Raw genomic sequence first — 16,495 nt, forward strand, 5'->3', positions numbered from 1 at the left:
TTAATCTTCATCTCTTTTCTGTTTCTGAGTAAATAGTACATACCAGCACTATTTTAAAATAACAAACTCTTGATTGAATAATAAAAACTACAGTTAAACACTAAAAAACTCTAAGCCATCTCCGTGGAGATGTTGCCTGTACAACGGCAAAGAGAATGACAGGGGTAGGCGGAGCCTAGGAGGGATCATGTGACCAGCTTTGCTGGGCTCTTTGCCATTTCCTGTTGGGGAAGAGAATATCCCACAAGTAAGGATGACGCCGTGGACCGGACACACCTATGTTGGAGAAATTAGGCTTATTTTTAGCCTTAAAAGACCTATCCTGTGGAAGGGCGTGGCCCTTTCCCCCAGTGATGTCTGAAATAATCTCTTTCAATTCTGGTCCAAATAAAGTTTTACCCTTGAAAGGGATGTTAAGCAATTTTGTCTTGGATGACACATCCGCTGACCAAGACTTTAGCCAAAGCGCTCTGCGCGCCACGATAGCAAACCCTGAATTTGTCGCCGCTAGTCTAGCTAATTGCAAAGCGGCATCTAAAATAAAAGAGTTAGCCAATTTAAGTGCGTTAACTCTGTCCATAACCTCCTCATATGGAGTTTCTCTACTGAGCGACTTTTCTAGTTCCTCGAACCAGAACCACGCTGCCGTAGTGACAGGAACAATGCATGAAATTGGTTGTAGAAGGTAGCCTTGCTGTACAAAAATCTTTTTAAGCAAACCTTCTAATTTCTTATCCATAGGATCTTTGAAAACACAACTATCTTCAATAGGAATAGTAGTGCGTTTGTTTAGAGTAGAAACTGCCCCCTCGACCTTGGGGACTGTCTGCCATAAGTCCTTTCTGGGGTCGACCATAGGAAATAATTTCTTAAATATAGTGGGGGGAACAAAAGGTATGCCGGGCTTTTCCCACTCCTTATTTACTATGTCCGCCACCCGCTTGGGTATAGGAAAAGCGTCGGGGGGCACCGGAACCTCTAGGAACTTGTCCATCTTGCATAATTTCTCTGGAATGACCAAGTTGTCACAATCATCCAGAGTAGATAACACCTCCTTAAGCAGTGCGCGGAGATGTTCTAATTTAAATTTAAATGTCACAACATCAGGTTCAGCTTGATGAGAAATTTTTCCTGAATCTGAGATTTCTCCATTAGACAAAACCTCCCTCATTGCCCCTTCAGATTGGTGTGAGGGTATGACAGAACAATTATCATCAGCGCCCTCTTGCTCTTCAGTGTTTAAAACAGAGCAATCGCGCTTTCTCTGATAAGTAGGCATTTTGGATAAAATATTTGCTATGGAGTTATCCATTACAGCCGTTAATTGTTGCATGGTAATAAGTATTGGCGCACTAGATGTACTAGGGGCCTCCTGCGTGGGCAAAACTGGTGTAGACACAGTAGGAGATGATGTAGTATTATGTTTACTCCCCTCATCTGAGGAATCATCTTGGGCAATATCATTATCTGTGGCAGTACTGTCCTTACTTTGTTTGGACGCTATGGCACAATTATCACATAAATTTAAATGGGGAGACACATTGGCTTTCATACATATAGAACATAGCTTATCTGAAGGTACAGACATGTTAAACAGGCTTAAACTTGTCAACAAAGCACAAAAAACGTTTTAAAATAAAACCGTTACTGTCTCTTTAAATTTCAAACAGAAAACACTTTATTACTGAATATGTGAAAAAGTATGAAGGAATTGTTCAAAAATTACCAAAATTTCACCACAGTGTCTTAACGCATTAAAAGTATTGCACACCAAATTTCAGAGCTTTAACCCTTAAAATAACGGAACCGGAGCCGTTTTAAAATTTAACCCCTATACAGTCCCAGCTATAGTCTTTGCTGAGACCCAACCAAGCCCAGAGGGGGATACGATACCAAATGACGCATTCTAGAAGCTTTTTTAGTGATTCTTAGATCCTCACACATGCATCTGCATGCCCTGCTCTCCAAAAACAACTGCGCAGTAATGGCGCGAAAATGAGGCTCAGTCTATAACTAGAAAGGCCCCCTGACTGAAAAAGGTGTCCAACACAGTGCCTGCCGTTTTATAAACGTTCCCCAAGATTATAAATGCCAATTGATAGCCTAAATCTGAATAATATGCCCAAATAAAGCAATCGATTTATGTCTACCAGTTTTTTAGCCCTTATTAAGCCCTTTATTCTGTATGTTTGACTAAGAAAATGGCTTTCCCCATGAGGGGAAATGACAGCCTTCCAGCATTACACAGTCTTGTTAGAAATATGGCTAGTCATACCTTAAGCAGAAAAGTCTGCTAACTGTTTCCCCCAACTGAAGTTACTTCATCTCAACAGTCCTATGTGGAAACAGCAATCGATTTTAGTTACTGTCTGCTAAAATCATCTTCCTCTTACAAACAGAAATCTTCATCCTTTTCTGTTTCAGAGTAAATAGTACATACCAGCACTATTTTAAAATAACAAACACTTGATAGAAGAATAAAAACTACATTAAAACACCAAAAAAACTCTTAACCATCTCCGTGGAGATGTTGCCTGTGCAACGGCAAAGAGAATGACTGGGGTGGGCGGAGCCTAGGAGGGACTATATGGCCAGCTTTGCTGGGACTCTTTGCCATTTCCTGTTAGGGAAGAGAATATCCCACAAGTAAGGATGACGCCGTGGACCGGACACACCAATGTTGGAGAAATAGCTCCCTCCACCTTAGTGACCGTCTGCCACGAATCCCGAATGGTGTCAGATATGGGAAACATTTTCTTAAAAGTAGGAGGGGGAAAGAATGGAATGCCTGGTCTATCCCATTCCTTAGTAACAATGTCCGAAATTCTTCTAGGGACTGGAAAAACATTAGTGTAAGTAGGTACCTCTAGATATTTATCCATTTTACACAGTTTCTCTGGTGGAATGACAATAGGGTCACAATCATCCAGAGTCGCTAAGACCTCCCTGAGTAACAAACGGAGGTGTTCAAGCTTAAACTTAAAGGCCGTCACATCTGAGTGTGTTTGAGGGAACATCTTTCCTGAATCAGAAAGCTCTCCCTCAGACAGCAAGTCCCCCACCCCCAAATCAGAACACAGAGTACATCGGAGATGGCCAATAAAGCATCAGAGGGCTCAGTATTTACTCTAATACCTGACCTGCTGCGCTTACCCTGTAAACCTGGCAGTTTAGATAATACCTCTGTAAGGGTAGTAGACATAACTGCAGCCATATCTTGCAGGGTGAAAGAATTCGACGCACTAGAAGTTCTTGGCGTCGCTTGGGAGGGGGTTAAAGTTTGTGACACTTGAGGAGAAACAGATGGCATAACCCGATTCTCTTCTGACTGAGAATCATCCTGAGACATACTTTTACCAGCTAAAATATGTTCTTTGCAATGTAGGGCCCTTTCAGTACATGAGGGACACGTTTGAAGTGGGGGTTCCACAATGGCTTTTAAACACATGGAACATTGGCTTTCCTCAACGTCAGACATGTTAAAACAGGCTAGTAATGACCACAAACAGGCTTGAAAACACTTTATTTAGTGAAAAAAATAATCTGAAAAAACGGTACTGCGCCTTTAAGAGAAAAAAGCATACAATTTTTCCAAAACTGCTTTAAAATGATAAAATGATTAAATTATTTTCCTAAGAGGCCCACCGGAGCTGGAGCTTGCTGCTTGCATGGGGAATACAACTATGCAACTGAGGCACGAAAATAGGCCCCGCCCATCATCAGTGTCAACCATTTTTACAGCCCAACATACAGGTCCAGTAATACCCTTCTCTTTCACATTAGGATTACTGCTTACCTCTTCCCTCATGGGGATACTGTCAGCCAATTCTGAAATAACATAGTCTCTCCAGAAAAAAATTACTGAACATACCTCAATGCTTGTAGCATGAAAAACGTTCCTCACACTGAAGTTTCTTAAGTACTCCTCAGCCATTCTGTGGGAACTACTCTGGATCTTAGTGACAACAGCTAAGATCATCAGTCTCCAGGCAGAAATCTTCATCTATCTGCTGCCTGGGAAAAAATAGCACTCACCGGTACCATTTAAAATAAAAAAGTCTTGCTTGAAGAAAATAAAAACTAACATTTTATCACCTCTTTCACTTTAGACTGGGGGGGGGTGGAGTCAAGGGAGGAGCAATATAGTTGCTTAAAAATAAACTCTTGATTGAATAATCAGACACCTAACTTAACCCCTCCTTGCAACTGATACAAGCAAAGAGAATCACTGGGGTTGTGGGTAAGGGAGTGGTATTTAACAGCTTTGCTGTGGTGTTCTTTGCCTCCTCCTGCTAGTCAGGAGTGATATTCCCAATAGCAATAATGATGATCCGTGGACTCACCATATCATTAGAAAGAAGTCATATTTATTTACATTGTCATTTCAAAGCTCTCACGGGCGTTCTAACATTCGCTCAGCATTTTAATCATTGTTTTAGCGTGCCAAAGGGTAAACAAGCAAGTGTTAAATTGTTTACAAACCGCTACTTATTTATTTGAAATTGATTTTGTCTGTTTAAAATCACACTTGTGCTGAAAATTTAAATACAGCAGTACTGTTTATAGAAAAGCTATGTAAACTGAAGGCAGGAACACAAATCATTGTCCCTGGGAGGTGATGGAGATCAGTACAAAAATGTTAATTTTTAATTGCTCTCTAAGTATTGGTCTTGGTATATACAGTGATATAATATATGCAGGGCATGGTGTATATAGAGAGAGATAGAACTATGAAGCATGCTCTCCCTGCAAGCGAAGCCCATTTTAATGGGTTTACAAACTCCTATAAAGGAGAAATTTTCCATACATTTTAAGCAGTGAAACTAAAAATCCCACTGTGAACTTAAAGGGATAGTAAAGTCCAAATTAAACTTTCATGATTCAGATAGGGCATGCCAATTTAAACAACTTTCTAATTTACCTTTATCAAATTTGCTTTGTTCTCTTGGTATTCTTAGTTGAAAACTAAACCTAGGTAGACTCATATGCTAATTTCTGAGATAAGGAGGCAGTCAGCAGAAGTTTAGATACAAGGTAATTAGAGAGGTAAAAAGTATATTTCTATAACAGTGTTGGTTATGCAAAACTGGGGAATGGTAAATAAAAGTGATTAAATATCTTTTTAAACTAACATTTTTGGCGTTTACTATCCCTTTAAGTACAAGAATCAGTTTTTGGTGATCACTTTAACTTGTTTTCTGAAGTAATACTTGACTGAGAATCACTTTTACAAGTAAATAAGCAGCAGATTACAGTTGAGTTACTAGGTGCTTTGCACACAGTGGATGTCTCATGCTTGTGTCTTTAGTGCTTACCTCAGGTAAAGTGGAAATATTATTGTTCTCCAAATTAAGCTCCTCCAGCTCACTGCACTTTGCTAAAGATTTGGGTATCGCTGAAAGTCTGTTGTACCGCAAACCTAGTCTACTGAGGTTGGAGAGGCTCCCTGTAGGTGAGGGAAAAAACACACACATAAGAATGATTGCTGATGGGTTAGAATGAGAAAAGGCAAATGCATTACTATTTACACAACACAATTTCTTCATTTAACAAAAAAATCCTACTGCAAAATATCTTTTAATGCTAAAGCAACACCAATGTGTTTTTTTTGTTTGTTTTTTTTTAATTCAAAACATTACAAAATGACAGCAGAAACTAGAAACAGTTTAAGAGTGATAGTTAGGTTGCAGACAATATGAATGACATTCCATTAGCACAAAAAACATAATTTATGTAAGAACTTACCTGATAAATTCATTTCTTTCATATTGGCAAGAGTCCATGAGCTAGTGACGTATGGGATATACATTCCTACCAGGAGGGGCAAAGTTTCCCAAACCTCAAAATGCCTATAAATACACCCCCACAATTCAGTTTAACGAATAGCCAAGAAGTGGGGTGATAAGAAAGGAGCGAAAGCATCAACAAGGAATTGGAATAATTGTGCTCTATACAAAAAAATCATAACCACCATAAAAAGGGTGGGTCTCATGGACTCTTGCCAATATGAAAGAAATGAATTTATCAGGTAAGTTCTTACATAAATTATGTTTTCTTTCATGTAATTGGCAAGAGTCCATGAGCTAGTGACGTATGGGATAGCAAATACCCAAGATGTGGAACTCCACGCAAGAGTCACTAGAGAGGGAAGGATAAAAATAAAGACAGCCAATTCCACTGAAAAAAGAATCCACAACCCAAATCAAAAGTTTTAATCTTTAAAATGAAAAAAAACCCTGAAATTATAAGCAGAATAAACTGAAACAGCTGCCTGAAGTACTTTTCTACCAAAAACTGCTTCTGAAGAAGAGAAAACATCAAAATGGTAGAATTTAGTAAAAGTATGCAAAGAAAACCAAGTTGCTGCTTTGCAAATCTGATCAACAGAAGCGTCATTCTTAAAAGCCCAGGAAGTAGAAACTGACCTAGTAGAATGAGCCATAATCCTCTGAGGCGGGGATTTACCCAACTCCAAATAAGCATGATGAATCAAAAGCTTTAACCAAGACGCCAAAGAAATGGCAGAAGCCTTCTGATCTTTCCTAGAACCAGAAAAGATAACAAATAGACTAGAAGTCTTTCAGAAATCTTTAGTAGCTTCAACATAATATTTCAAAGCTCTTACCACATCCAAAGAATGTAAAGATCTTTCCAAAGAATTCTTAGGATTAGGACACAACGAAGGGACAACAATTTCTCTACTAATGTTGTTGGAATTCACAACTTTAGGTAAAAATGTAAATGAAGTCCGCAAAACCGCCTTATCCTGATTAAAAATCAGAAAAGGAGATTCACAAGAAAGAGCAGATAATTCAGAAACTCTTCTAACAGAAGAGATGGCCAAAAGGAACAATACTTTCCAAGAAAGTAATTTAATGTCCAAAGAATGCATAGGCTCAAACGGAGGAGCCTGTAAAGCCCTCAAAACCAAATTAAGACTCCAAGGAGGAGAAATTGGTTTAATGACAGGCTTGATACGAACCAAAGCCTGTACAAAACAATGAATATTAGGAAGATTAGCAATCTTTCTGTGAAACAGAACAGAAAGAGCAGAAATTTGTCCTTTCAAGGAACTTGCAGACCAACCCTTATCCAAACCATCCTGAAGAAACTGTAAAATTCTAGGAATTCTAAAAGAATGCCAAGAGAATTTATGAGAAGAACACCATGAAATCTAAGTCTTCCAAACTCGGTAATAAATCTTTCTAGACACAGATTTGCGAGCCTGCAACATAGTATTAATTACTGAGTCAGAGAAACCTTTATGACTAAGCACTAGGCGTTCAATCTCCATACCTTCAAATTTAATGATTTGAGATCCTGATGGAAAAATGGGCCTTGAGATAGGTCTGGCCTTAATGCAAGTGGCCAAGGTTGGCAACTGGACATCCAAACAAGATCCGCATACCAAAACCTGTGTGGCCATGCTGGAGCCACCAGCAATACAAATGAACGCTCCGTTACGATTTTGGAAATCACTCTTGGAAGAAGAACTAGAGGCGGAAAGACATAAGAGGTTTGATAATTCCAAGGAAGTGACAACGCATCCACTGCTTCCGCCTGAGGATCCCTGGACCTGGACAGATACCTGGGAAGTTTCATTTTTAGATGAGAAGCCACCAGATCTATTTCTGGAAGCCTCCACATCTGAACAATCTGAAGAAACACATCTGGGTGAAGAGACCATTCTCCCGGATGTAAAGTCTGGCGACTGAGATAATCCGCTTCCCAATTGTCTATTCCTGGGATATGGACCGCAGAGATTAGACAGGAGCTGGATTCCGCCCATGCAAGTATCCGAGATACTTCTTTCATAGCTTGAGGACTGTGAGTCCCACCTTGATGACTGAAATACGCCACGGTTGTGACATTGTCTGTCTGAAAACAAATAAACGGTTCTCTCTTCAGGAGAGGCCAAAACTGAAGATCTCTGAAAATAGCACAGAGTTCCAAAATATTGATTGGTAATCTCGCTTCTTGAGATTTCCAAACCCCCTGCGCTGTCAGAGATCCCCACACAGCTCCCCAACCTGAAAGACTTGCATCTGTTGTAATCACAGTCCAGGTTGGTCAAACAAAAGAGGCCCCCTGAACTAAACGATGGTGATCTAACCACCAAGTCAGAGATAGTCGAACATTGGGATTTAAGGATATTAATTGTGATATCTTTGTATAATCCCTGCACCATTGGCTCAGCATACAAAGCTGAAGAGGTCTCGTGTGAAAACGAGCAAAGGGGATGACGTCCGATGCTGCAGTCATGAGACCTAAAACCTCCATGCACATAGCTACTGAAGGGAATGTTTGAGACTGAGGATTCCGACAAGCTGAAACCAATTTCAGATGTCTTTTGTCTGTTAGAGACAAAGTCATGGATACTGAATCTATTTGGAATCTACCCTTGTCTGAGGAATCAAGGAACTTTTTCGTAAATTGATCCTCCAACCAGGTCTTCGAAGAAACAACACTAGTTGATTTGTGTGAGATTCTGCAGAATGTAAAGACTGAGCAAGTACCAAGATATTGTCCAAATAAGGAAACACCACAATACCCCGCTCTCTGATTACAGAGAGTAGGGCACCGAGAACCTTTGAAAAGATCCTTGGAGCTGTTGCTAGGCCAAAAGGAAGAGCAATAAATTGGTAATGCTTGTCTAGAAAAGAGAATCTCAGGAACTGATAGTGATCTGGATGAATCGGAATATGAAGAAAATTTATTTTTCATATGCATTTCCCAAAATGAAACTGACAGTCTGTAAGTAGGAAATAAACTGATTAACCTGAATCATGGCAAATATAAGTATAAAACATATATTTAGAACTTTACATATAAAGTGCCAAACCATAGCTGAGAGTGTCATAAGTAAAAGAAAACATACTTACCAAAAGACACTCATCTACATAAAGTAGACAGCCAAACCAGTACTGAAACGAGAATCAGTAGAGGTAATGGTATATAAGAGTATATCGTCGATCTGAAAAGGGAGGTAGGAGATGAATCTCTACGACCGATAACAGAGAACCTATGAAATAGATCCCCATTAGGATGACCATTGCATTCAATAGGTAATACTCCCTTCACATCCCTCTGTTATTCACTGCACTCTTAGTAGAAATCTAGCACAAACTTACTTCACCACCTCCATAGGAGGCAAAGTTTGTAAAACTGAATTGTGGGTGTGGATTTATAGGCATTTTGAGGTTTGGGAAACTTTGCCCCTCCTGGTAGGAATGTATATCACATACGTCACTAGCTCAACGACTCTTGCCAATTACATGAAAGAAATGAGTATTCAGTTATTACCAGAATGTATATATTCTTCCCAAAAAATATGATAGAGTAATAATCCTCCAATTTATGGATCTTAAAGTAGTGGTATTTTTCAAGTGAGAGGGCCAAGGTTACCGAGGAGACCCAGTCCTCAATAGACTGGCTGTTAGAAGTTTTCCATAACTTAGGGATTATTTGTTTGGCTCAGTTAAGCATAAGAATCAATAACTTAGCACGTAACCTGCATACTATCTTAGTTGGCTTATTGAAAAGACATATCAAAGGGTCAAAAGGGACGTCAAAATGTAGTGCTTTAGTAATTTCTGTAATTATAATCCTCCAGTAATTGCTAATGCTAGGGCATGTCCACCAAATGTGGTATGCCGTACCGGCATGACCACATTCCCTCCAGCATTTACCTCCAGAGTTTGGGAATATTTGTGCTAATCTATGGGGTGTGTAATACCACCTACTAAGTATTTTCATGTTGGTTTCTTTGAAACTCGCTGATGAAGCGGATGAGGACATCAGCACAATAATTTGTAGCCAGTCTCTATCCAAGAGTCTATTGTGCATCTCCCCCTCCCATTTTTTTTGCGTATGTTGGTAGAGTGCGTGAGTGGTGTTGTAGGAGAAGTTTGTAGGACTTGGACAGGTAGCCTTTAGTATCGTGATTCTGGTAGCATAAGTGTTCATAGGGAGTTATGTTCCTAGTTATCTTGTTTTTTTCTGGGTGGGAGGCAACGGGTATGGCTTAGCTAAAAGTATGTATACCAATTGTCAAAACCAATGTTATTTTTTATTTGTACCATTTACAAAAATCAATAGCAGTCCAGGAATACCATCCTCCCTTTTTTTTTTTAGTACATTTTAGGGGGTATTAACCATTTAAACAGTTCCACTTTCCTTAATTAAATTCCTCATAAAATGTTTGGAGTTTGTCACTTTAAATAAAAAAAAAAAAAAAAAACTGTGTACAATTACCAAATGAAAACATATAATTTACTTCCATAATCAAATTTTCCTCTCTTTCTCCTGGTCTCCTTCATTGGACCTTAGCGCCTTTCCATGAGAGAATAAGGAGGTAGGCTCAGGAGCGTGCACGTGTCTTGCTCATTGCTGCCATACTCTTGAGCCTAACTCCATATGTTCTCACAGAAAGGAACCAATGTTCAAAAAAGGGAAGCAAGAAAATTAAATACTTTTGATAATACAAGTGAATTGGATATATATTTAACTGCACACTACCTGAATCATAAAAATAGAATTTATGCTTACCTGATAAATTACTTCCTCCAACGGTGTGTCCGGTCCACGGCGTCATCCTTACTTGTGGGAATATCTCTTCCCCAACAGGAAATGGCAAAGAGTCCCAGCAAAGCTGGCCATATAGTCCCTCCTAGGCTCCACCCACCCCAGTCATTCGACCGACGGACAGGAGGAAAAATATAGGAGAAACCATATGGTACCGTGGTGACTGTAGTTAGAGAAAATAATTCATCAGACCTGATTAAAAAACCAGGACGGGCCGTGGACCGGACACACCGTTGGAGAAAGTAATTTATCAGGTAAGCATAAATTCTGTTTTCTCCAACATTGGTGTGTCCGGTCCACAGCGTCATCCTTACTTGTGGGAACCAATACCAAAGCTTTAGGACACGAAGGGAGGGAGCAAATCAGGTTACCTAAACGGAAGGCACCACGGCTTGCAAGACCTTTCTCCCAAAAATAGCCTCCGAAGAAGCAAAAGTATCAAATTTGTAAAATTTGGCAAAAGTGTGCAGTGAAGACCAAGTCGCTGCCTTACATATCTGATCAACAGAAGCCTCGTTCTTGAAGGCCCATGTGGAAGCCACAGCCCTAGTGGAGTGAGCTGTGATTCTTTCAGGAGGCTGCCGTCCGCTCAAGCCTGAGCAAAGAGAGAGAGTCTGCCCCCCACTAGATCCGGTCCCGGATCGGGGGCTACTCCTTCATGATGTTTTGTTAGCGGTAGCAGGCTTCTTGGTCTGCTTACCCTTGTTCCAGCCTTGCATCGGTTTCCAGGCTGGTTTGGACTGTGAGGCATTACCCTCTTGCTTAGAGGATGCAGAATTAGAGGCCGGTCCGTTCCTGAAATTACGAAAGGAACGAAAATTAGACTTATTCTTGGCCTTGAAAGGCCTATCTTGTGGGAGGGCGTGACCCTTTCCCCCAGTGATGTCTGAGATAATCTCTTTCAATTCTGGTCCAAAGAGGGTTTAACCCTTGAAGGGGATGTTAAGCAATTTTGTCTTGGATGATACATCCGCTGACCAAGACTTTAGCCAAAGCGCTCTGCGCGCCACAATTGCAAACCCTGAATTTTTCGCAGCTAATCTAGCTAATTGCAAAGCGGCATCTAAAATAAAAGAGTTAGCCAACTTAAGTGCGTGAACTCTGTCCATAACCTCCTCATATGGAGTCTCTCTACTGAGCGACTTTTCTAGTTCCTCGAACCAGAACCACGCTGCTGTAGTGACAGGAACAATGCACGAAATGGGTTGTAGAAGGTAACCTTGCTGTACAAAAATCTTTTTAAGCAAACCTTCCAATTTTTTATCCATAGGATCTTTGAAAGCACAACTATCTTCGATAGGAATAGTAGTGCGCTTGTTTAGAGTAGAAACTGCCCCCTCGACCTTAGGGACTGTCTGCCATAAGTCTTTTCTGGGGTCGACCATAGGAAATAATTTCTTAAATATAGGAGGGGGAAGAAAAGGTATGCCGGGCTTCTCCCACTCCTTATTCACTATGTCCGCCACCCGCTTGGGTATAGGAAAAGCGTCGGGGTGCACCGGAACCTCTAGGAACTTGTCCATCTTGCATAATTTTTCTGGAATGACCAAGTTGTCACAATCATCCAGAGTAGATAACACCTCCTTAAGCAGTGCGCGGAGATGTTCTAATTTAAATTTAAATGTCACAACATCAGGTTCTGCCTGTTGAGAAATTTTTCCTGAATCTGAAATTTCCCCATCTGACAAAACCTCCCTCATGGCCCCTTCAGATTGGTGTGAGGGTATGACAGAACAATTATCATCAGCGCCCTCCTGCTCTTCAGTGTTTAAAACAGAGCAATCACGCTTTCTCTGATATGCAGGCATTTTGGATAAAATATTTGCTATGGAGTTATCCATTACAGCCGTCAATTGTTACATGGTAATAAGCATTGGCGCGCTAGAAGTACTAGGGGCCTCCTGCGTGGGCAAAACTGGCATAGACACAGAAGGAGATGATGTAGAACCATGTCTACTCCCTTCTGAGGAATCATCTTGGGCAATTTCATTATTTGTGGCAGTACTGTCCTTACTTTGTTTGGACGCTATGGCACAATTATCACACAATTTTGAAGGGGGAGACACATTGGCTTTCATACATATAGAACATAGCTTATCTGAAGGCACAGACAATAAAGCACAAAAAACGTTTTAAAACAAAACCGTTACTGTCTCTTTAAATTTTAAACAGAGCACACTTTATTACTGAATATGTGAAAATATATGAAGGAATTGTTCAAAATTTACCAAAATTTCACCACAGTGTCTTAAAGCATTAAAAGTATTGCACACCAATTTTCAGAGCTTTAACCCTTAAAATAACGAAACCGGAGCCGGTTACAGAATTAACCCCTATACAGTCCCAGCTACAGCCTTTGCTGTGACTTTACCAAGCCCAGAGGGGAATACGATACCAAATGACGCCTTCTAGGAACTTTTCCAACTACTTTCAGGTCCTCACACATGCATCTGCATGTCTTGCACTCAAAAACAACTGCGCAGTAATGGCGCGAAAATGAGGCTCAGCCTACAACTGGGAAGGCCCTTCCTGACTGGAAAAGGTGTCTAACATAGTGCCTGACGTTAAAAAACGTTCCCCAAGTTTATAAGTGTGAATTATCAGCATAAACATGTATAAAATGTCCAAATAAAGCAATCGATTTAGCCCATAAAAGTGTCTACCAGTTTTATAGCCCATATTAAGCCCTTTATTCTGCTTGAGACTAAGAAAATGGCTTACCGGTCCCCATGAGGGGAAATGACAGCCTTCCAGCATTACACAGTCTTGTTAGAAATATGGCTAGTCATACTTTAAGCAGAAAAGTCTGCTAACTGTTTCCCCCAACTGAAGTTACTTCATCTCAACAGTCCTATGTTGAAACAGCAATCGATTTTAGTTACTGTCTGCTAAAATCATCTTCCTCTCACAAACAGAATTCTTCATCTTTTTCTGTTTCAGAGTAAATAGTACATACCAGCACTATTTTAAAATAACAAACTCTTGATAGTAGAATAAAAAAACTACAACTAAACACCACATACTCTTAACCATCTCCGTGGAGATGTTGCCTGTGCAACGGCAAAGAGAATGACTGGGGTGGGCGGAGCCTAGGAGGGACTATATGGCCAGCTTTGCTGGGACTCTTTGCCATTTCCTGTTGGGGAAGAGATATTCCCACAAGTAAGGATGACGCCGTGGACCGGACACACCAATGTTGGAGAAAGTGAGATTTCCTGCAAGATAAAGAGCTGAACATTTACTGCATTTAATTAGTCAACATGCTGATGAAACATCACTTTACTGCCAATACACTATACTGGAGTTCATTGATTCTTCTGTAAATACTTTTCTTGCCAATTGTTTGATGAGCACTAAATAAAAAACAGATACATTGTCTGGAAGAGATTGCAATGCAAGTGAAGCGAGAGGGTTTGTATGATATGGTGCACCTACACAATCCTACAGCCAGCCCTCTTTTTCAAACACAAGATGGTTATTATATCATATTAAAAATAGTAAAGTTGCAAGAAAACCGGAGGATAACAAAACTAGAATTTACACTATATAAGAAGTTAGTGGAATGAACTTATAGGATAAAAGGGACGGCTTGTAGTATGTATTTAAACTGATACGTCCAGATGGAGGCCAGAATAAGGAGGAGAGGTGGCGTGGTAAGCGATTGGGTTTTGTGCATTGGTACAATTTCCGAGAGATCATAAAGACAAATCTATTTAACAGAGCTCTACTGTGCACTTACAGGGACAGTCAACTCCAAAATGTTTATTGTTTAAAAAGATAGATAAATCCCTTTATTACCCATTCCCCAGCCAACATGGTTATATTAATATACTTTTAACCTCTTATTACCTTATATCTAAGCCTTTTTTGACAGCCCCCTGATCACATGGCTAATTGTTTATTCACATGCTGCACAACTCCACGGGAGCACAATGTTATCTATATGGCCCACATGGATTAGCAGTCTCTTGTATGGAAAAGCTAATAAAAAAAAGCATGTGATAAGAGGCTGTTTGTACTGCCTTAGAAACAGGCCGAAATTTAGAGGTTTAAGTATAGAATATAACAATATGTTGGTTGTGCAAAGCTAGTGAATGGTAGTAAAAGCGTTATCAACCTTTTTAAACAATAACAATTTTGGTGTTGCCTGTCCCTTTAATATTGAATACATTTAGATTTAAATATTTTTTTATTAAAAACATTTTTTTACAAAAAACATTACATTTCGTTATACCGTGTTCATAGTACATACCCCTAAATCAGCGGTTCCCAATCTTTTTTTTCTCTCCCGTACCCTTTGATTAGGCTTTTAATTTATGGAGAACCCCTCTCTTCATTACCCCCAACTATCCCTCAAAAGTTTTTTTTTTTTTTTTTTTTTTAATAAACCTAATCACTGCTTTGAAGTACTTGCAGCTGCCGAATCAACAAGTTTAATTTTAATGCTAACTGCAGCTCTCTTAAGAGTTCCAGTTTTCAACCACTTATCCATTTTGGGGCACACAAAGTCACTCAAATCAATAAATAATAGCTAAACAATTAAAATTAAGCACTCATAATAAAAGAACGATCTAGGTGGGCTAGGCCTATTAATACACATTCAAACGTAGTCAATCCCAAAGCATGTGTACCAAGCTCAAAGCGGAATAGGATCACTGTCTTTGTATCTGCAAGAGGAACTGAAGCGTATTCAAAACTTGGTGGTGGGTGAACCTTTCAGCGAGGAGATCGCTCGGTGGGCTATGTCACAGTTATGCAGGGGACAGTGTCATAGGCTACGTACAGGTGTTGAGTGCATTGTAAAGGTAAACTCTTACCAAGGCTGCGAGTAAGTACTTGGTCCCAGGACTGTCTGTCAGTAAACTCCGCTTCCTCTCTTCAGCACTTCCTTACCACCTGACTCCAAAAGCCCCAATGAGTCCAGTCCAAACCACGTGTGCCAGAACGGTTCCTACATCACCTCTAGCCCAAAACACACCAGTACCCAATCCGTAGATAGAATCCAAGGCAGATCAAAGATAAAGTCACTCGTTATGAATTTAAAGGTGACGTGCAAATGTAAGTCCATTGTGTGTGGTTCAGCCATTACCAAAATATTTTCAAGTACCCCAGATTGGGAACCGCTGCGCTAAATGAACAATGCTTGAGCTAGAATGTATTTTCTCTATCCATCAAAGACATCCCTCCGAATGTATGATTTCTGCATACAGTCCAAGGCTGATTGCCAATTGTGCACTGTTAGAAAGCTGAAATGTGAGCTTAATCCATAACCAGCTTATTGTTTGGCACTCTAAGTCCGAATTACCAGACATGGAGAGAAACAAGTCTAATGTATAACTTGCCATTGATAAGGAAAAAATAAAAAAGTAAAACCAATAAAACTTTAATAAAACCAACAATTTGTCTCAATGTATTTCTTTCCTCATCTAATAAAGTATTGTTACAGTTACTTACAGTTTGGAAGTTATGAGGATTTTTACCTTTAAATCTTATGAAAGTGAGTATTCACTTAGTACTCATGTAGAATTACCAGTTTCTCTATTTGTTACAGATTGATTTTGTAACTTATCTTTATGAAGTATCCAGTAGTACCACACCTTATAGAATGAATCTGTCGCATTTTTAATATGTGCTGCTGTTTCATACATTGTGTATGTAAAATCAATTTTATTTGTAATTTCTTCCCATGTACGAACACCTGACTTCCAATGTTTTGCGATATTAAATATGAGAGTTAAACTTTGAGATCCTTTCATTCAATAGTGTCTGTGATATAGTAAGGAAGATTTGTTCATCTAATATAGTGCTTAATAATTTAGATAAGTCCACCCATATTGCATGGACTCTGGGACATTCCCACCACATATGGAGTTAGGTTCCTATTATGTTACATCACCTATAGCAATTCCTA

The 16,495-nt window shown here is 39.7% G+C and overlaps 1 protein-coding gene across 1 annotated transcript in view; it reads right to left on the reverse strand.

Moving 5' to 3' along the window:
* The window catches only part of SHOC2 (SHOC2 leucine rich repeat scaffold protein), a 366,282-nt gene that overhangs the window by 134,811 nt on the left and 214,976 nt on the right, over nucleotides 1–16,495 (reverse strand). Inside the window, exon 4 of the mRNA XM_053692996.1 lies at nucleotides 5,316–5,446. Within this exon, the coding sequence (XP_053548971.1) occupies nucleotides 5,316–5,446 (131 nt within the window). The remainder of the gene's footprint in view (nucleotides 1–5,315; nucleotides 5,447–16,495) is intronic.

The sequence above is a fragment of the Bombina bombina genome, chromosome 9, assembly GCF_027579735.1.
Source record: "Bombina bombina isolate aBomBom1 chromosome 9, aBomBom1.pri, whole genome shotgun sequence".
In the NCBI taxonomy this organism is placed as follows: domain Eukaryota; kingdom Metazoa; phylum Chordata; class Amphibia; order Anura; family Bombinatoridae; genus Bombina; species Bombina bombina.